Consider the following 19,372-nt stretch of genomic DNA (forward strand, 5'->3'; position numbering starts at 1 on the left):
GGGATAATGAAAGCTTATTTAAGCAGTGCTATTTTGTCTACTTATGAGAGCTTTAAGTCAGACCATGTTTTCAATTCCTGTTTAACATATGAATATAGCTTCCACACTTCGAAGTATAAACTGACTTAATTTTTTATTAGGTATCATAATAAGCGTAATTAGGAGATAACATGGTTTGTTTCTTCTCAGCCAAGGTGCAAAATAATATATGTTATTTATAATTTAATTTTTGTCAACCAGTGTGTGACTAAATAAGGTATAACAATTAATGGTGTAGCACTTTAGACTGTTATGTATGAAATAGCTAATGAATGGATGTGCTCCTAGAAGGAAATGCTGTTTTCTTCTAGGTTTTTGTAATGCTTCTGTCTCCTCCTAGAGAATCATGTTACTGAGCATACTGCAGAGAGTTATATGCTACAATGGCAACGAGGACATATTTCAAACTACCAGTATCTTCTTCATCTCAATAATCTGGCTGATAGGAGCTGCAATGACCTGTCCCAGTATCCTGTGTTTCCATGGATCATAGCAGATTACTCTAGCTCAGAACTGGGTAAGAGTCTTTGTAGGAAAATACAGCCTTGGACTAACGGTCAAGCGAGGGGAATGGTGCATACTAGGCTGCCTTGCTTTTTCATCCTCATGCTGCAAAAGAGGACTTCCCATTCCAGAATAATTACTATGTGGCGAGTTCATATGTACTGCATAACATGGGTTTTAACGGGCATGGTCAAACTTCAGCCCTCCAGGAGTTTGGACTTCAACTCCCACAATTCCTATCAGTTGTTAGGAATTGTGGAAGTTGAAGTTCAAAACACCTGGAAGTCTGAAGTTTGCCCATGCCTAGGTTATAAGGTCTACATCAGTGAATCCCAAATTCTGGTTCTGTATGTGTTTGGACATCCCAGCAGCCTTGGCTAGTTTGGTCACTGGCCAGGTCCAAAACACCTGAAGGACCAAGTTTTGGTGCAAGGTTCCAAAAGCTTTGCACGCAGCATTTTGTTCTAAAAATAAACAGATACATGTATGACCACTTTGTAGCCAAAACACATGAATGCTCTTGATTCGGTTCTGATCACTTCCAGCCTGAGGTTATGGTTATGATTGAAAGATTTAAGAGTCAGTGAGAAGTATGGCAACTGATAAAATTTGCATTTCTGAATTTGTCCACGTTAAAATGGAAAGAAAAATAAATCAGTATAAACAATAATAAGCAATGGGTAGTATTACTCTAATGGAAGCACACACTAATTCCCATTTCTTTTTCTTTGGCAGATTTGACAAAACCTGAAACATTTCGTGACCTCAGTAAACCAGTAGGTGCGCTAAATAAAGAGAGGTTGGATAGATTATTGGTAAGACGAAAATAAAACTAATTTGAAACACAAGTACTGTATGTTTCACTTAGAAATATAGCCAGTTGTATAATGTAACATTTGAATTAAAACTTAATTATGTCTAGAATATTTTCATTGCGTTCTCTAATAAAATTAATTTTAGCCTATAGAATCATTAGTCTGTTATTGTACACGTTAAGACATTGCATGCTTAATCTCATCAAACTGCAAAATCTGGAATAGCATTAACCTTCCCTCAGATCCATTAACAAGAGTGTGTGCTTGTCTTAATAAGCATTGTTAGACTCATTACTGTTCTAACCCATTGGTGATAACACCAGTGGTATTTAGATGTATTGATCGCACCTGTATGTATATTCCTTCTACCTCACGTTTACTGAAATGCTGGTACAATATGGCAAAAATGATCAATAAGATCTTGAGTTTTTTAAACACTGTATATATTGCAGGTTTTTATTCTGAGACCTTTACAGTGCAGGTGGGTGAAGATGGAAGGCTACTTATAGGCAAAATGGGTGGAGGGAATTTAGTCAAATGGTATGTGACAGTATCAGACCCCCTTCCCCAGGATAATAATGTAATGGAAGTTTTTATTTATTTATTTATTTATTTATTATTTGTAGTATTTATATTCCACCCTTCTCTCCCCGAAGGGGACTAAGAGCGGATCACAGAACACATATACGGCAAACATTTAATGCTGTTATACACAGACAACTGTACATAGATAGAGGTATATATAGGCTTTCCCATTTTCAGCATCTTGGAGGCAGAGCTCGGTTCTGACCACTGGGGGTGCTGTCGCTGCACTTTCCCTGCCGAAGATCTTTGCTTGCAAACCTCCTCCTTGATCGAATTGCCAGCATTTTTATGGCATTTCCTTATAGGTGTCTTTAAATACCTCTCCGCTTTAAGTAGTACCTATTTTTCTACTCACATTGCTGTTTTTGAAACTGCTAGGTAGGCAGAAGCTGGACTAAAGGCCAGGAGCTCACCCTGACCTGGGCATTGAACTGTCAACCTTTCGGTTGGCAAGATTTATTACAGCTGGCGGTCAGCCTGTTGTTCTAAAACCCAGTCCGGCTGTGCTAAAGCCTGGTTGTTGGTTGTTCTCTAGGTCACTCATATGGAACTCTTGAACCTTTAGTTTTAACCTACAGCTTCATCAACTCCAGCCATCATGTCCAGTGGGGATGGGAACTACTGCTCTTTAGCATATTGTTTATGTTTGGATTGTAGTGAAATTCATAAGTGTTCCTCCTGAAATGTGTTTAGTATCAAACTACAAAACAATCCTGATTTATTGAATTAGAATGAATAGTTCCTAACCAGGATATTATATTCATGTGCTCCAATGCAGCTATATATTGCCTGTCTTGGAAACGCACCATTCTGTGATCCAAAGTAGTTGTGTGTAGTTTTTCCACTGAACTGATGGAATAAATGATGGGTTAGAATACGTTGAAATAAAATACTGGCTCTGTTTTTAATGTATGCTTGGTAGGCACTGAGGAATATTTAGGGTTGAGCAGTTTTTCTCTGTCTCATTGACAGGTACGCTATCGGGAAATGCCAGAACCAAAGTTTATGTTTGGTAGCCACTACTCTTCACCAGGTTATGTCCTGTTTTATCTTGTCCGAGTTGGTAAGACACCTATAAAGTTTCTCCTAAGTGTGTAGTGATCAAGAGTGATTAACTTAGTTTGATATTTGACCTCTTTTGCCTTTACAGCACCAGAATACATGCTTTGTTTGCAAAATGGAAAGTTTGACCATCCTGACCGAATGTTCAACAGGTTTGTTTCAGATCTTGCTATTAGTCCAGTCTTTGGTACATGGAGTAATGCCAAATATTGTTTTAAGATTAAACGTGTTTACACATTCTGTTCTCTTTTCTTTCACAGCATTGCAGAAACTTGGAAGAACTGTTTAGATGGAGCAACAGATTTCAAAGAGGTGAACTGTTTGCTTGCACTTTAGTCTGCACTAACTCTTGCTTCCTCCTTTTATGTTTCCTTCGTCTTTTCTGAATATTTTTTCCTACATAATTGCATTTTGGTACAGAATCTACAAGTAGATTTGTCCCCACCCATTCCAGCACTTGAGTATAGCTAATTGTTAGGGAAAATGTGTACATTTGCAGAAAGGCCCAGGTTGGATCCCTGCCATCTCCAGTTAGAAAGGTCAAATCATTCAGGAAGAACTGAACTGAATAGGCAAATAGTCTGATACAGTGGAAGGCAGCTATATATGATCCAGATCAGATGCCATGACTTCCTGATCTGGAAAGGATTTTGTTTTGGTTTTTTGACATTGTACTTAGAACTATAGTGTATACTGTATTCTGCATCTTGTGATGTCAGATAAGATTTCTGAGCTATTGTTGTCTTATGTGCCACTTAAAATGGATTCCAGAACGCACTGTCAAAACTTCAGAATGTAGCTTAGAAGTTTGCTTATGTCAGGCAATATGTGCTCCAGAGATACTCTCCAATTACCAGAAAAGGCAGGTGTGACACACAGTACTAAGATCTGAACTGTAGGTTGAATTTTCTTTTTTCACATATATAGTAGAGTCTCACTTATCCAACCTTCGCTCATCTAACGTTCTGTATTACCCAACGCAGTCTGCCTCCCACCCAGAATAATGTCCAGGGTGGGAGAAAGAAAGAACCTTTGTCTGTTTTGGTACTAAATTCATAAATACAGTAATTACTACATAATGTTACTGTGTATTGAACTGCTTTTTCTGTCAATTTGTTGTAAAACATGATGTTTTGGTACTTAATTTGTAAAATCATAACATAATTTGACGTTTAATAGGCTTTTCCTTAATCCCTCCTTATTATCCAACATTTTTGCTTATCCAACCTTCTGCCAGCCCATTTATGTTATATTAGTAAGACTCTACTGTAGTGATATTGAATCCATAATATAGAGTTCCTTGCCAGAAAATGAAATACAACCACACCATGCTGAGCAAGTTGCAAAGTAGAGGGAAAGGATATGTCAGTAGGCTGGTCCTGTCAACCATGCTGTTGATGTAGATCCAGGGAAAAAGTGCTTGGTGATGTGAGTGTGTGCATCTTTTATGCTTCAGTCTACCAAAGAGCTGGGCCATTTCTGCTCCCCCAGGGGCCAATAGTCTTGATGTTGCACACACTGTTGAAAATGGCACCTATGGAAGTGGCTTAAAGTCTTTTTGTACTTTGGGGGGAAAAGATATATTGGGAAGTTAATTAGAGCAGGGGCACTGTCAGCCATTTAAATGGTGAATTGCATTTCCTAGAAGCTTACAAATGAGGAAATTCACTTTTTATTTTTCTGAGGGGAGGATGGCATAGACACTAACTCTCACTGGGTGTATCCACACTACAAAATTATGGCACTTTGATATCACTTGTGGAATGCTAATATTTTTAGTTTGGTATGGGGCCTCCGGTTGCACAGTGGGTTAAATGGATGAGCTGCTGAACTTGCTGACCAAAAGATCAGCAGTTCAAATCCAGAGAGTGGGTTGAGCTCCCACTGTTAGCCCCAGATTCTGCCAACCTAGCAGTTTGAAAACATGCAAATGTGAGCAGATCAATAAGTACCGCTACAGCAGGAAGGCAACGACACTCTATACAGTCAGGCCGGCCACATGACCTTGGAGGCGTTTATAGACAACACTGGCTCTTTGGCTTAGAGATGGAGATGAGCACCACCCCCCAGAGTTGAACATGGCTAGATTTAATATCAAGGGGAAACCTTTGCCTTTTAGGGGACATAGCCAGAAAGCTTCACTACTATAAATCAAATGAATATATTAGAGAAGGTTACATACTTCATCAAACTGCAAATCCCAGGATTCCATAAGATGGAGCCAAGGAAGTAAAGCGGTATCAAAATTCTGCAGTTGTGCAGTGTAAAACATACCCATAGAACATCCACAGAGAGGATGTCTGTCCTGAATAGCGGTTCTGAAAAGCTACTTTTGGGAGCATTGTGAATGTTAAAGCTGGGAATTTATATATTTTAGATTTACTTTATTTATACCCCGCCTTTCTCCCTGTGGGGACTCCCCCATGGAAAAGAGAGATTTGGTAGATGAATCCTGGTAACTAGAATTGAGTACTCTTATCCCAGTGCCTTCCATAAACAGAATGGTTCATCAGCTCTATTGCTGAACTTCACATATAGACTGAGACCTAATCAAATTGTAGAGTTCTGGGTGGCAGCCATCATTGATCATTGCTTGCATGATCAAAGCTGGCTTGTTTAAGCAATTACTTCTGCTTATGCAGGTGAGCTTCTACCTGGTATGTAGTTTTTTTAAAAGCATGAAACTGGATACTATTAAAACAAACCTACTTTAACACTCACTTGGAATATTCTAAACCAGTTCATCTAATACTTAATTAGGTTGATTCTAACTAGATAACTTTCCTTTAAAATAGTTCCGAGTGTTCAAACATAATAGGTCAGTTCTATTTGCATCTGCTTGAAAGAAATTTCACTAATTTGCAGTTGAACAGTCTGCTAAAATGTATGTGTACTTGGCCAAGAATGCGGTTCTGTCTTCTAAAGGACATCAATTAAGAATTGCATTAGAAATTAGTCAAGCTTTGAAACAGTAAACTCTTTTCAGTGTAATATTAGTGCCTACTCATATTGCTAGAGTTCGTCATGTTTTGGTGATTGCATTTCCCTTTGTATTTTATTTGTTCCAGTTGATACCTGAATTCTATGAAAATGATTCCAGTTTCCTGCTAAATAACCTGAAGCTCAACTTGGGAAAGACACAAGGAGGAAAGATGGTTGACAATGTGGAACTTCCCCCTTGGGCTTCAGGTAAACAGAAGTATGGATTCTAGATTCAGGAGTCGTCTTCCCTTGAGGCTGATTGAGGGCCTCCTCAAATGGTAAATGCAGGGGGAGAGGAAAGGGCATGTCAGATGTGGACTTGAATATTGTTGTGTCAGTTGATAAGTTTGGGACTAGCCTTATAACTCCAGAATAAGTCTTCCAAATGTTCACATTTGCATTTTAGACATAATTCTTACTAATGTATTTCTTCTCCAATGAGTTCTATCTTAAGAGGCAAGGAGGGAATGGAGGCTTGTTTTTATTTTAAAGCAATTTTTGGCATGGTCTGCTTTAGATGCTGATGACTTTCTTAAGAAAAGCCAAGAAGCTTTGGAAAGCCAGTATGTGTCGGAACATCTTAATGAATGGATTGACTTAGTGTTTGGCTACAAGCAAAAAGGAAGCGAAGCTATTGCTGCTCAGAATGGTAAAATTGTTTTACTTTTACTTCTTTTTAGCAAATTGGTGCTTTGAGATTGAATTCTTCATCATGAAGGGAATGTCTTAATTTTGAGCACAAGGCATTTCATATCATCATAATTAAGCTTCTGTTTCCATTATAAACACAATAAAGCCCAATTTAAACCCTTTGGAATGTTTTGATCATGTACAGTTTACTGAGAAATAAGTCCTACTGTCAGCAAACTGTATTGTATTGTATTGAAGCAAACTGTCAGTTAAAAGTCTGCATTTATGACTGGAATATAAGAACCAGTGTGAGCTAGTGGTTTGAGCATTGGACTATGAATCTGGGGACAAGGGTTCAAATCTCCACTTGGTAATGGAAACCTATTGGTTGACCTTGGGCCAGTCACATGCTCTCAGCCTCAGAGGAAGGCAAATACATCTCCCCTCTGAACAAGTCTTGCAACAAAAAACCCTGATAGACTTGCCTTAGAACCATCTTAGGACAATATAATATAATATGTAAACAAAATGTATTTAGTATTAGTTTCTTGATCTATTTTCTTTATAAAATGAATGATGCTGTTTTTTTCCTATCCATCTCTTCATAGTATTTCATCCATTAACTTATGAAGGAGGAGTAGATTTGAACAGGTAACTGAATTTTGATAAAGAAGGGTTGGGAAACAGCTTCAGGGATAGTAGATGGTAGTTTTTGAGGTTTTTGTTTTGTTTTGTTTGCAATACTGTCCTTTAAAAAGTTTACAAACCCTTTATCATAAAAAGGAATTGAGTTTTTGTGATACTTCCAAAAGGGGCCAGATGCCTTTTAAAATGTTAACAAGTTTTCCTTTGTCCTAAATCCAATCATTAAATTGATTTGATGGGCTATCGGTTGGATATAAAACTTGTGTAGCAGCTGTGAAAACTTGTGTGTCATCTGCGAAAACTTGTGCACCAGCAGCAACCGTACCTTAAGAAGCCGGACGTGTCAATGGTGGTCGATGCTTTGGTTATATCCCATTTAGACTGTGATGGGCTCTCCGTGGGGCTGCCCTTGAAGAGTGTCTGGAAACTTCAATTAGTTCAGATATCTTCAGCTAAGTTATTAACAGGTGCTGGACCCAGGTGCATACTACCCTTCTCCCCCTCCCCTGGCTAAAACACCTTCATTGGCTGTCAATTCCTTTCCGGGCCCAATTCAAGGTGCTGGTTTTGACCTTTAAAGCCCTAAATGGTTCAGGTCCCACTTACCTATCTGATCACATCTTCTCATACCAACCTGCCTGAACGTTAAAATCTTCTATCGAGGCCCTCCTCTCCTTGCCGCCACCATAATAAATGCAGTTGGTGGTGATGAGAGAGAGGGCATTCTCGGTGGCCCCTTCAACTCTTTGGAACTCCCTCCCCAAGGAGGTTAAAACATCCCCTTCCCTGACATCTTTTAAAAAGCAGCTGAACACCTTCCTGTTTGTGCAAACTTTTAATAAAGTCACTTATCTGTAATGACAGGAAGGCTAACTTCTATCGAGTTGCGCTAACGTTACCATCTGTAATGTTGAGTTGCCTGCAATAACTGTATTAGACAAATGTTTTTGAATATGTTTATTTATTTCTTGTTGTACATTTGTTTTTATAGGTTATCATTTTACATATGTATATTTTTTATTGTCTTTCATATAATGTTGTGAGTTGCTTTGGGTCCCGTTTAGGGAGAAAAGCAGGATATAAATATAGATTTATTATTATATGCTAGAGTGTTTCTCCATTCACAAGTGAGATAAACTACAAGCTTTAAAGGGATCCAGAATTTCCAAAACTACAAAGAGATGTTTAGAAGGGAACCTTTTACGTTTTTATTTTAATTTTAATTTTTAACATGTAAGCTTCCTTGTGTTCTACTCTAGGACAGTGACAGCATACACAGACAGACAGGCAGATAGATAGTGTCGGGCATAACTCAAAAAGCCCAAAGCAGAAGTACTATCTCCACTGGGTAACATAATACTGAATGACTTGGTAGAGAACAGGGAAAGAGTGATATAGTTAGAATGGTGCCTCCTAGAAAAAGGCATCACTGGCTTGTTAAAATCGTGAACAGAGGTTCTTCGTTCTGCAAGTCAAGGTTGTAATTCAAGTAGTTTAGCTCAGTTAAAAAAAAGAACCAAATATAACTCTGAGGATTGCGGCCTCTTAGTACTCCGCTAAGCAGACTAATTTGGTATAGTCTGATACAATTTGATACAATATCATATTTTCTCCACTCTCTTGTTTTCACATAGCATCATGGATCCCGATGAGAGAGTAGCTCTGCTGACACAAATCCTAGAGTTTGGGCAGACTCCAAAACAGTTATTTACAATTCCTCATCCTCGGAGAATAATTCCAAAGTCAAGAAAGCTGTCCCAAGCATCTAGTCGCAGTCCTTCTATGGCTGAATCTCCAGGTAAATATGCTGGCACTTCACTTGTCTTTGTATTCGTTTTTGTTTTCGTTTTATTTTGCTTCCATTGTTTTAGTCCAGTGAAGTTCGTCTAAATGACTACAGAGAAATTTTACATGAGAAATGCAATAATAGTACATTACTTGCTGAAAAAATAGCTTTTCGTTTTTTTAAAATGCCTGCCTCCTCTCCCCAGATGTGCACTGGTGTGGAGTTGCTATGGGGCCTCATTATGTAGGGGAAAAGTCATGCAGACAAAGGAACAATTTTTAATTAGATGTTTTATAGCTCTTCTTTTGAGCTTTGAGGTTCAACCTCACTCTGCACATGTTTGGAAGTTTGACTCTCAAGTACCTGGAGTTAGTGAGAATTATAGTTCTGAGCCTCTGAACAGCCCTTCCTCTGCATTTTATTATTATTACAATTATTATTTTTATTTATACCCTGCTTTTTCTCTCTACAAGGAGACTCAAAGTGGCTCCTTGTGTATACTTCTATGATTCATCTAACAATTCTTTTCTCCCTCCCAATTCCTTCACTCTGTTGGCTGCACTTACCATAAAATGTCTTTTTGGAGGCAACTGAGTGAAATTAAATGTTGCCTACTTTTTGAATCTTCTTGTCATGTGGTGGCTGTAATGCCATGTAATTTCAGCTTAACAAAAATATCTGCTAGCACAGTTCTGCTTCAGTGGTTCTCAACCTGTGGGTCCCCAGATGTTTTGGCCTTCAACTCCCAGAAATCCTAACAGCTGGTAAACTGGCTGGGATTTCTGGGAGTTGTAGACCAAAATACCTGTGGACCTACAGGTTGAGAACCACTGTGTTAACACAGTCCCTGAATTGCATACCAACATAACGCAGCACATATAGATAATTGGTCAAGGTATGTGATTTACAAGCCACTGTGCAATTGCAATGCACATAAGCAATGTGTGGAGGAAACATGCATTTGCACATCATCATCATCATTATCATCATTATCATTATTATATACCCTGCCTTCTCTCTCCACAATAAAGAGATAGTAAATAAAGAGCAACAGTAAAAAACAAAAAAAAAACAAAACAAAACAGGGAACTTCCAGACAAGAATCAATCAGGGCCTGCTAACATCTCCCAACAAAGGATTCCCCCAGGCAGCAACCAGCCAAGCTTTGGAGCTGCAAGGCCATTAAATGTTAATCAAGGTGACCAATTGAAACATTCACACTTGCCTCAAACAGACAAGAGTTCTTTCTCCCACCCAGGACATTCCACAGATATATAAACCTCACTGGCCTAGTTTCCAACAGACCTCACAACCTCTGAGGATGCCTGTCATAGATGTGGAGGGAATGCTTCTGGAACATGGCCATGCAGCCTGGAAAATTCACAGCAATCCAGAAATACACTACTCTATGTACTTCCATGCCTTGCTACATACATCCACAGAAGTCCAAATGCACAACTCTCCTTATGCTGCCAGCAGCTTGACACAACTATTACACATTGTCCAGAAAACATTTACTACACAGCTGTTAAAGTATAAAACCATTTTATGCCTATCTATCCATATAAGAGCCCAGATTTATTTTGCCTCCTACCCATACCTTTCCAGCCTGTTAAAATATTTTGTCTGATCTATTTTCTTTCAGTCTCTCCATGTGAAGAATCATTTGAAGATTTGACAGAAGAGAGCATCCTGCTTGCCTGGAACAACATGACCAGATTAAAACTAGATGGCCAATACAAGATTCACAAAGGGTAAACTCTGTGACGTACAAAAGGGGAAATGTTTGTAACTATATAAAGTTTTGTAATGAGAAGAAAAACATAGCAATGTAGTGGCAAGAGGGGGGAATTCTTCTTGGACATATTTAGACCAGTGTAGTGGTTGCATTACATACACACATTTGTTTATTTTTGACAACATTTTTGCTCTTAGTTTGTATAAGATATTCAAAGCAGCAAGAAAAAGTTCAATGTAAACTAAATACAAGTGACACTCAAAAGTTTGCATTAATGACAAGTGGAGTTCATAAGGCAGTGGGTGACAGTCCTTACTGGAAAAGATGCTTTATGTGAATGAAGGAGACTTCATCCTAAGGAAAGTCATACTTGTTGAACTTGCTATGATTGTATTATTTTGTATAGTTTTCAGCCCTTAAAACTAAGGGTTGCTGCTCTTAATTTTTTAAGAAAAAATGTATCATTTTGTTTTAAATAATGTTTATATTTGTTGTGCATTACCTAAGGAGCTCCAGTGAATTAAGTGGTGATGAAAAAAAATAATACTCCAATTCCAGGTAGTAATATATGTGCACGATTGAGATAACCTACTAAAACCCTTTTGCAACATTGTTATGTTTTGAACAGGGAAATAACTGGAATTGCTGTGTGTTCTGGTTCGAGACAGTCTTCCATTTTTACTACATCGAAAGGTACACCATACTTTATTCAGATCTGAGTAATATGAACAACTTTACATTGTTTCTATAATTCTGTTCAGCATAGAAAGCCTTTAAAATTTACCTCCTTCCTCCCCTTCAAAAAACAACTGAAGATTTACTTATGCTCACTAGAATATGGAAAGCAGGACAATTAGATAACAAGAGATTACTACCGGGCCCCTGGTTGAGAACAATTTTGTATTTGGACTCTCCTAGACCATGCCAGCCCAATGACCATTGTGTGACTACACAACCAACCTAGATTGTTTTGTGAACTCTAGTTAGCTGTTGTAAATTCATGTGGATGTTTGTTTAGATTTTTTGTTTGTTTGACTACATATAGTTTAATTTATTAATGTTAGGTTTAATTTACTGATGTCAGGCTTTAATTTGATATTAGGTTTTAATGTTATTTTCATATGCAGGATTTCTCTAGAATTTTATGTCAGTATTTGTTTGCTTTACAAAGGCATTGAATATTTGCTGTTATTATGTTGGAATTCACCCTGAGTCCCTTTGGGGAGATAGGGTGGAATACAAATAAAGTTTTATTATTATGATTATTATTATTTTGAATGTGAAACTTCAACAGTCCTGTTAAAACAGGAGCCCAAAGACTTCCTCATACAGCTACAAGTTGTTAAATTTTAAAATAGAAATTTTCCCAACAAATTTAATTATAGGTTGTGTCAATGCTGAAATTCTGGAACAGTACAGAAAAAGCACAAAATGTGATATGGGTACAGAGATGGTCTTCCTTCACTTAAAAATACCACAGTGCTCATTTAGAACATGGGTGATATCATATGACCTTCCAGTCAGGAGCCCCCAGTGGCACAGCGAGTTAAACCCTTGTGCTAGCAGGACTGAAGACCGACAGGTCAGAGGTTCGAATCCAGGAGGATGGATGAATGAGTTCCCTCTGTCAGTTCCAGCTTCCCATGTGGGGACATGAGAGAAGCCTCCCACAAGAATGGTAAAACATCAAAAACATCCAGGCATCCCTGGACTACGCCATTTCAGATGGCCAATTCTCCCACACTAGATGCAACTTATGGTTTCTCAACATTTGAAAGAGCACATGTCCCCCAAAGATTGATGAAAACACACACAGAGATTCTTCCTTTCATTGATGGCTCTGGGGACATATGAGACACTCTGTAATGCAAGGGGTTTGACATAAAAGTACATGGTGACATCTTCAGACATTCTACAAGTGGAAAAAGGAATATTTCATTCTCTCTGCAGAACATTTGTCTAAGTATGTTGGACTTCAGCTTCCAGAGGCTCCAGCTAGAATGGCCCAGTGCCAAGAGTTTTAGTTCAAAGCACATGGGAAGTCAACTCCTGCTCTCCTGTCCATAATATATGTTCTTGGCCAGATAATGTATTAATGTTGTTAGGTCTGCAAGCAGTACCTTGCCTGCAAATCCTACACTGGAACCCTGTGAAAAGGAAACAGGAGTCTTGGAAATTCATTCTGTGGTGTCATGAGCTTGAAACTCCACTTGCCCTCTCATCTGATACTGTAACAGCACTTGTGCATCTGTACAGAAAATTATCCAGCAGTTCTTCCTTCTTTGCTGATGGAATTTTTTGAGTTTTGTTGGATTTGACTCTCGTAGCAAGCTGAAAGTTATCAATGGTGCCTTTAAATACTATAATCTTTCCATTCTTTTTTTCACCTTTTGCATCAGATTCTACTTTGAGGATGTTTTCTACAGAATCGAAAATGCTCCAGAGGAGTGTGTCATTCTCAAACATGGTCAGTGCATACCACACTTCTGACAGTGTTTTTGTCATTGATTCCTCAGAATGACCCTTATCCAGAACGATTTTGATGTAGTAGTGCATGTTTTTGCCTTCATAGCTTCATTCCATTTTTGCTTGTCAAAAATGCAGAGAGCCATTTATAACCCAGTGTTCATCAGCCTGTATAAAGTGCTAAAAGCAATTCAGATTGCAGAGCAAAACTATTATCTGGCAAAATTTCAGGTCTTTGTTGACAACATTTTTAAGGTGCTATGCATATAGGCTGTCCTGCATAACTCCAGTGCTGTCAACCAGCTAATTTAACTTACCATTTGTATAATGATGATCACATTACCTGTATAAAATTTTGTATTTTTAGAGCTTTTTGCTTCATGTGTGCAGCTTTAGTTAAATTAACCATGTGTTGTTTTTGTTTGACATAGGAAAATCATTTTGGTTTCATAGCTACTACGCTATTACTTTCATTAACTCTTAGAATACAAAATCATATTTGTAATGGAACCTGGCAAAAATGTGCTAGTATTTTTGCAAGTCTGAACTAAACACTGTGTATTCTTTGTGTCATATAGGCTTTGTCCTGCTGTTTAATCCTACCAGGTGATACCACTGTCGTATGTTCTTCATGGGACAACAATGTGTATGTGATTTTATTTTACCTGTATATCAGTGTATAGTGCCATCCCATGGCTGCTTGTTAATGCTGCTACATTAGAAAGAGCAATTAACACTCCCATCTGTGAAGTGTCTCAATGGACATTAGGAAGCCCCTTTTCAGAACTGGAAACTCATATGAGGTTTTGCAATAAAGAAATGAACTCAGTTTACATTTATATAAATGTGCTGTCTGGAACTAGAGCATTATGCAAAGTACTTACATAGCTTTTTTATTTCTTTTAGCTATTTCTATTCTATAGCCTTTGGAAGGCAGCAGGACACCTTAATAGGCCATGACGATGCCGTCAGTAAGATTTGCTGGCACAACGATCGCTTGTATTCGGCATCCTGGGATTCCACTGTAAAGGTATCTTTCACCTGTTTGGATATGCTGCCTTGACAACAGTTGATTAAGCAATAGATCTGTCATTGTTTTCTTAATATTTTGAGCTAAGATTGCTAATGTTTTCTAACTTTGCTTGAGGCAGTTCTATGAGCTGGTTGCTTATCAATGTTCCCTTGACACAATTGACTACTTGCCAGTGAGGCAACAGAAATAAAAAGCCTTTTTCCCTCATTGCAAATGTGGGTTGATTTATGTCTAGCAAATCAATCCACTTGTTACCTCTTATGCTTTGGCTTGTTTATTTAGGGTGGTGATTCAGAAAGTTGCATTAGATAGACCACATCAGCTCTAGTTTCTGATTCATAACATATGCTACCCAGTAGTCACCATTTGCTTGCCCACAGAAAACCATATTTAATCATCTAGAGCTGATGTGGTAGTAGTAATCTTTCATGAGTAGTCAGCCTCTCCCCTCCTGACATCCCTGTTGCCTTGGCACTATAAGAGGGTTTTGCGAGATCAGTTGCTCTTGTTGCCACATGGTTTCGAGGCAACAGTGTAGCAGTGATGAGGCCACAGACCATATTTTTGTTCTTGCGGACCACTGGTGGTCCATGGACCACAAGTTGGGAACCACTGGTATAAAGAGTAGCATGGAGACATATGATTAGCCATTTTGTTTGATTTTTTTTCTGATTAATTCACTGGAAGCAGTCAGCAATAATATGTTGCTGAACTTTTACGAAGTTGTGCAATGGAATTTGAACCAAAGTTATGAAGATAACCTGTCTAGAGTTCTGTAACTATATATTGTATAAATTAATCAACATGTTACCTAAATTGACTTAAATGGATGAAAGAGAAACATGTATTTCTGTCAAATGTTGGCATTCCAGGTGTGGAGCTGCACTCCTACAGAACTGGGCAAGAAGCGTTTTGAATTGCTCGCTGAATTGGAACATGATGTTAGTGTAAGTAAAAAAATATCTGCATATGTGCAAAATTAAATGATATTTTTTCAGTTGAATCTACAGTACAAACAAAGTTTGGAGGAGCAGGGATTTAAAGATTGCTTATTTTAAAGATAGGAAAGATTTATATTGAAATATGGATCATCAGATAGTCAAAGCCATTTTAAAGGTGAAATAATAGTATAAATACAGTATTATCCTTCCATATGAAAAGTCATAATTTAATCATATCCTAAATATTTTCCTAATACCTTGTAATGCATATGCTTGGGAAATTAAAATATAACACTGCATGTCAGGTTTTTTCTTTGTGTAAATATATTGTTAACTTAGCAAAAAAAATCCAGTTTTACATGTTGAAGAGGTATTGTACTGTATATATGTAAATCATAAGTGCATCCTTGGATTACTCCATCAGTGGAAGCATCTCAAGGCCTCATAATCTTAAATACTTAAGAGTTCCTGAGACTGTGAAGATGGATGTTCATGGCAAAAATGATTGTGTGCATTCCTAAATGTTTCCTTGCTTTCTCTTTCATTTTGCTTGTCTGAATAATGAATAAATAAAGGAATAAATAATGAACATTGAATTATTTAGGTCAATACAATCAACTTAAATGATGCATATACGCTCCTGGCCTCAGGAACAAAAGAAGGGACCATTAGCATCTGGGATGTTTCAACTGCCTCTGTGTTACATCAACTTGCATGCCATTCAGGGACTGTCTTCGATGCTGCTTTTAGTCCTGGTAGGTTTTATTAAATCTTTCATGTAGAAGTATTGTGAAGAAGAATACTTCTGTTAAGCATTGAGAAACTCAAATCACCATTTGAATCTTAATATTGGGTATAACAAGCATATAATTTCAGTACAATTCTGTGTTCAAATGTTAATTTCACTATGTTCAGTTAGAGCTTACTCCTAGGTGTGCTACAGGATTGGGACCCTAATGATACGTAATACATCTCTTCCTTTCTGATTGATGTTTTGTAATATTAATGTATACACTGCACTGACTGCCAATACATATCTAGTCTGAATTTAAGGCTCTTGTGATGACATTTGAAGTCTCTTTAAGGTGAACATGTTCCTGCAAGAGGTTTAAGATGTGTTGGCAGGGAGGGGGGCTTTTTTTGTGTCCCACCAGCAGGTGCTGGACCCAGAGAGCGGCTGCGCCTCTGCTACAGCACCTGCACTGGCTGCCAGTTTGTTTCCGAGCCCAATTCAAGGTGCTGGTTTTGACCTTTAAAACCCTGAACAGTTCAGGTTCAACTTACTTACCTGACCGAATCTCCTCATACCAACTGGCCCATTCTTTAAGACCTTCTGATGAGGCTCTACTCTCACTTCCACCACCATCGCAGATGTGACTGACGAGGGAAATGGCATTTTTGGCAGATGCTCCAGCCCTATGGAACACCCCTCCAAAAGAAATTAAAACAGCTCCCCCCCCCCCTTTCTTCTTTCAAGAACTCATTTAAAACTTTCCTGTTTAGACAGGCCTTTAGTGAATGAAACTAAGTTGAAGTAATAAGAAACTATAATGTTTATGGACTGGAACAAAGTGCAGTATAATCAGGCATGATGCCACAAGAATGTGAATGTATATGATTTTTGTTTTAAATTGTTTATGTTTTATACTTATCAATGTATTTGGATTATTGTTTACATGATTTTAATATGTTGTAAGTTGGGAGAAAAATGGGATATAAATAATGATGATGATATTTGTAATCTGCTCCAAAATCCTTGATATGGAAAAAGATATTTTAATAAACAATAGCTTGTAGGGTCCAAAAATTAACAAGTGCACAAATATACCTTGCCAGCCAGTACAAAAAAGATGCAAAAAGTTAAAAAGTGCACGAACATTGTTAGTATGTTTCCAGCCAGTACATAGAAGTGATTCATATTATTAGTAATTTGGCACCTTAAAACTAATAAATGGACCCAGAAAGCTTTGCTTGATGAAAAGGTTTTTGTCAAGTTTCCTAGGTGTTGATATTTAAAGCTAAACCTGTGGATGCCCAGACAGTATTGACTCCCAGAACTTATCACTCTTGATATCGTTATGTTTTTGAAATGCAGTATAAGGGGATCCCAGATTGATTGGATTCGCTCTAGATTTAGGACAGCGGTTCTTAACCTGTGGGCCTTGGACCACCTGAGGCCATGAGGATGAAAATCTGGTCCATGAGCCTCCTACTTTTTTGTCAATAGAAGCTAGACCACCCCAGGGCCAAATTTTAGTGGCCTTGTTTAAATAGCAAATCTTTACTTAACTAGTAAAACATAATGGGAGTGGATTTCATATGCTTGGGCCTAAAGAAAATTATGGGTTGATGACATAACATGCTTCAATTACATGCCCAGTACATTTGTTTTATAGATAGCCGGCACCTGCTAAGCGCAGGAGAAGATGGCTTCTTTAAAGTTATAGATGTGCAAACTGGAATGATTATATCATCTGTGGCTACAGAGCAACCCCAAAGGTAACAGTATTGCGTGGGATTTTTTTTTTTTTGAAGTTGCTGTCTTGTATAGTTCTATGAAGCACCATAAAGGGATTATTGAATCACCAGTTCTTTTAGTATTGATATTGTTACAGTTTGGAATCACATTCTTAGCAATTGTTGTGATTAAACAGTAGTTTTTTTAATAGATTAGTGAGATAATGGACTTCAGTATAGAAATTTATGATCTGATCTTAACTTAAACTTGCTAATTTTAATTTGCTCAAATGTGGCTTTATATCCTTCTCCAGATGTTTCAAGTGGGATGGGAGTACCGTCTTATCAGGAAGTCAGTCAGGAGAACTGTTCGTTTGGGATATAGTTGGAGGAAAAATAGTGGAAAGAATCTCAGGCCATACAGGTATGTTTTGAATTCTCAATATTTTTTTCACTGTCATCCTGAAGTATGATATCTAAATGTTTTTCCAGAGTAAATTTTCTAGGAGCAATGCTTGAATCTGTAAAAGTTTATTTTCTAGTTAAGAGGCACCAGGGCTGAAAGATATATGTGGGTATATAATCTACATCATTAAGTATTCCCTTAACTTCTAGATTTAACCCTAAGCATCGATGTCAGAGCAATAAAAGGGGAATCAGAAGGTACAAGTCAAACCAGCTTTTCTGATCTCTCTTTCTTCCTTAGGTGCTGTGACTTCTATGTGGATGAATGAGCAATGCAGCAACATAATCACTGGAGGGGAAGATAAACAAATTGGGTTCTGGAAGCAGCAATACTAAGTGCCTTCCCTCTCAAAGTATATCAGTATTGAAGATATTTTAAACGGAACTTTTTAAAGAACTTTATTCACAAATGATGATGCCTGCTGCAGTTCAGACAAAGAGCTTTGGCTGCCTCTAGCTTCTGTTGTGTGTAGCTGAGAGCTCTGAAATATTTATGTCAAGACTACAGTATGCACCTGTATTTTGTTTACGGATGTCATTTCAGCTTGTAAAGCTTATCTTAAATACTTAACTGAAAATAAAGAATTATTTTTATGTAACCAGTGTTTTAATTTGATGTCACACTAACCTAATTAGCTGGGGGTGACTTGTATGTTTCCCTATAGAAGCAGCTGGCCAGGTTTTTTGTGCTGCAGAGTTGCACTTGCATATTTGATAACTTGCTTCAGCTGAACATTGCCATTCAATACAAGCATTATGTAGTATATTTACACTAAGAAACAGTGTACAATCCTGGCCTATATGCGCTCGTTTTCCCAGCACAGAGGAAACAAAACCTCAAGCCACTTGCTTAAGTGTCTGTTTTAGGTACAAACATTTGATCCTGCCAAACAGGCCATATTTTTCAACAACAGTAAGCTGCATCCTGTTAGTTAATCCCAGGACAGTCAACTACTTAAAAGATGGGTCAACATGCAAGTAAATCCAGCCTGTTTATTGGGTTTATGCTAGTTAGGATTAAGCAGTAGGATTCAGGCCATCATCTTGGCATTCTTTTACACTTCTAATAGGAACAAAGACACATCACTGTGAACAAAGGAAAAGCCTTTTATGATCTGTGGACTTTACAGCATCTTCTAAGGCAGGGCTTCTTAACCTTTTTCCTCTCATGATCCCTTTCTTCCAGAGAAATTTTTACATAACCCCAGATATAAAATATGTATA

The 19,372-nt window shown here is 37.8% G+C and overlaps 1 protein-coding gene across 1 annotated transcript in view; it reads left to right on the top strand.

The window, feature by feature from the left end:
- Positions 1-18,747, top strand: part of NSMAF (neutral sphingomyelinase activation associated factor) — a 38,363-nt gene extending 19,616 nt beyond the window's left edge. The window contains exons 13-31 of the mRNA XM_060775362.2: positions 380-556; positions 1,279-1,358; positions 2,916-3,006; positions 3,094-3,157; positions 3,266-3,317; positions 6,074-6,194; positions 6,505-6,636; positions 7,226-7,268; positions 8,897-9,060; positions 10,694-10,802; positions 11,415-11,479; positions 13,186-13,253; positions 13,831-13,898; positions 14,159-14,282; positions 15,158-15,232; positions 15,831-15,981; positions 17,623-17,725; positions 17,998-18,107; positions 18,390-18,747. Coding sequence (XP_060631345.2) covers positions 380-556; positions 1,279-1,358; positions 2,916-3,006; positions 3,094-3,157; positions 3,266-3,317; positions 6,074-6,194; positions 6,505-6,636; positions 7,226-7,268; positions 8,897-9,060; positions 10,694-10,802; positions 11,415-11,479; positions 13,186-13,253; positions 13,831-13,898; positions 14,159-14,282; positions 15,158-15,232; positions 15,831-15,981; positions 17,623-17,725; positions 17,998-18,107; positions 18,390-18,484 — 1,892 coding nt within the window. The 3' untranslated portion in view covers positions 18,485-18,747. The remainder of the gene's footprint in view (positions 1-379; positions 557-1,278; positions 1,359-2,915; positions 3,007-3,093; positions 3,158-3,265; positions 3,318-6,073; positions 6,195-6,504; positions 6,637-7,225; positions 7,269-8,896; positions 9,061-10,693; positions 10,803-11,414; positions 11,480-13,185; positions 13,254-13,830; positions 13,899-14,158; positions 14,283-15,157; positions 15,233-15,830; positions 15,982-17,622; positions 17,726-17,997; positions 18,108-18,389) is intronic.
- The last annotated feature ends 625 nt before the right edge of the window (positions 18,748-19,372 follow it).

The sequence above is a fragment of the Anolis sagrei genome, chromosome 4 (genome assembly GCF_037176765.1).
Source record: "Anolis sagrei isolate rAnoSag1 chromosome 4, rAnoSag1.mat, whole genome shotgun sequence".
NCBI classification, from domain to species: Eukaryota; Metazoa; Chordata; class Lepidosauria; order Squamata; family Dactyloidae; genus Anolis; species Anolis sagrei.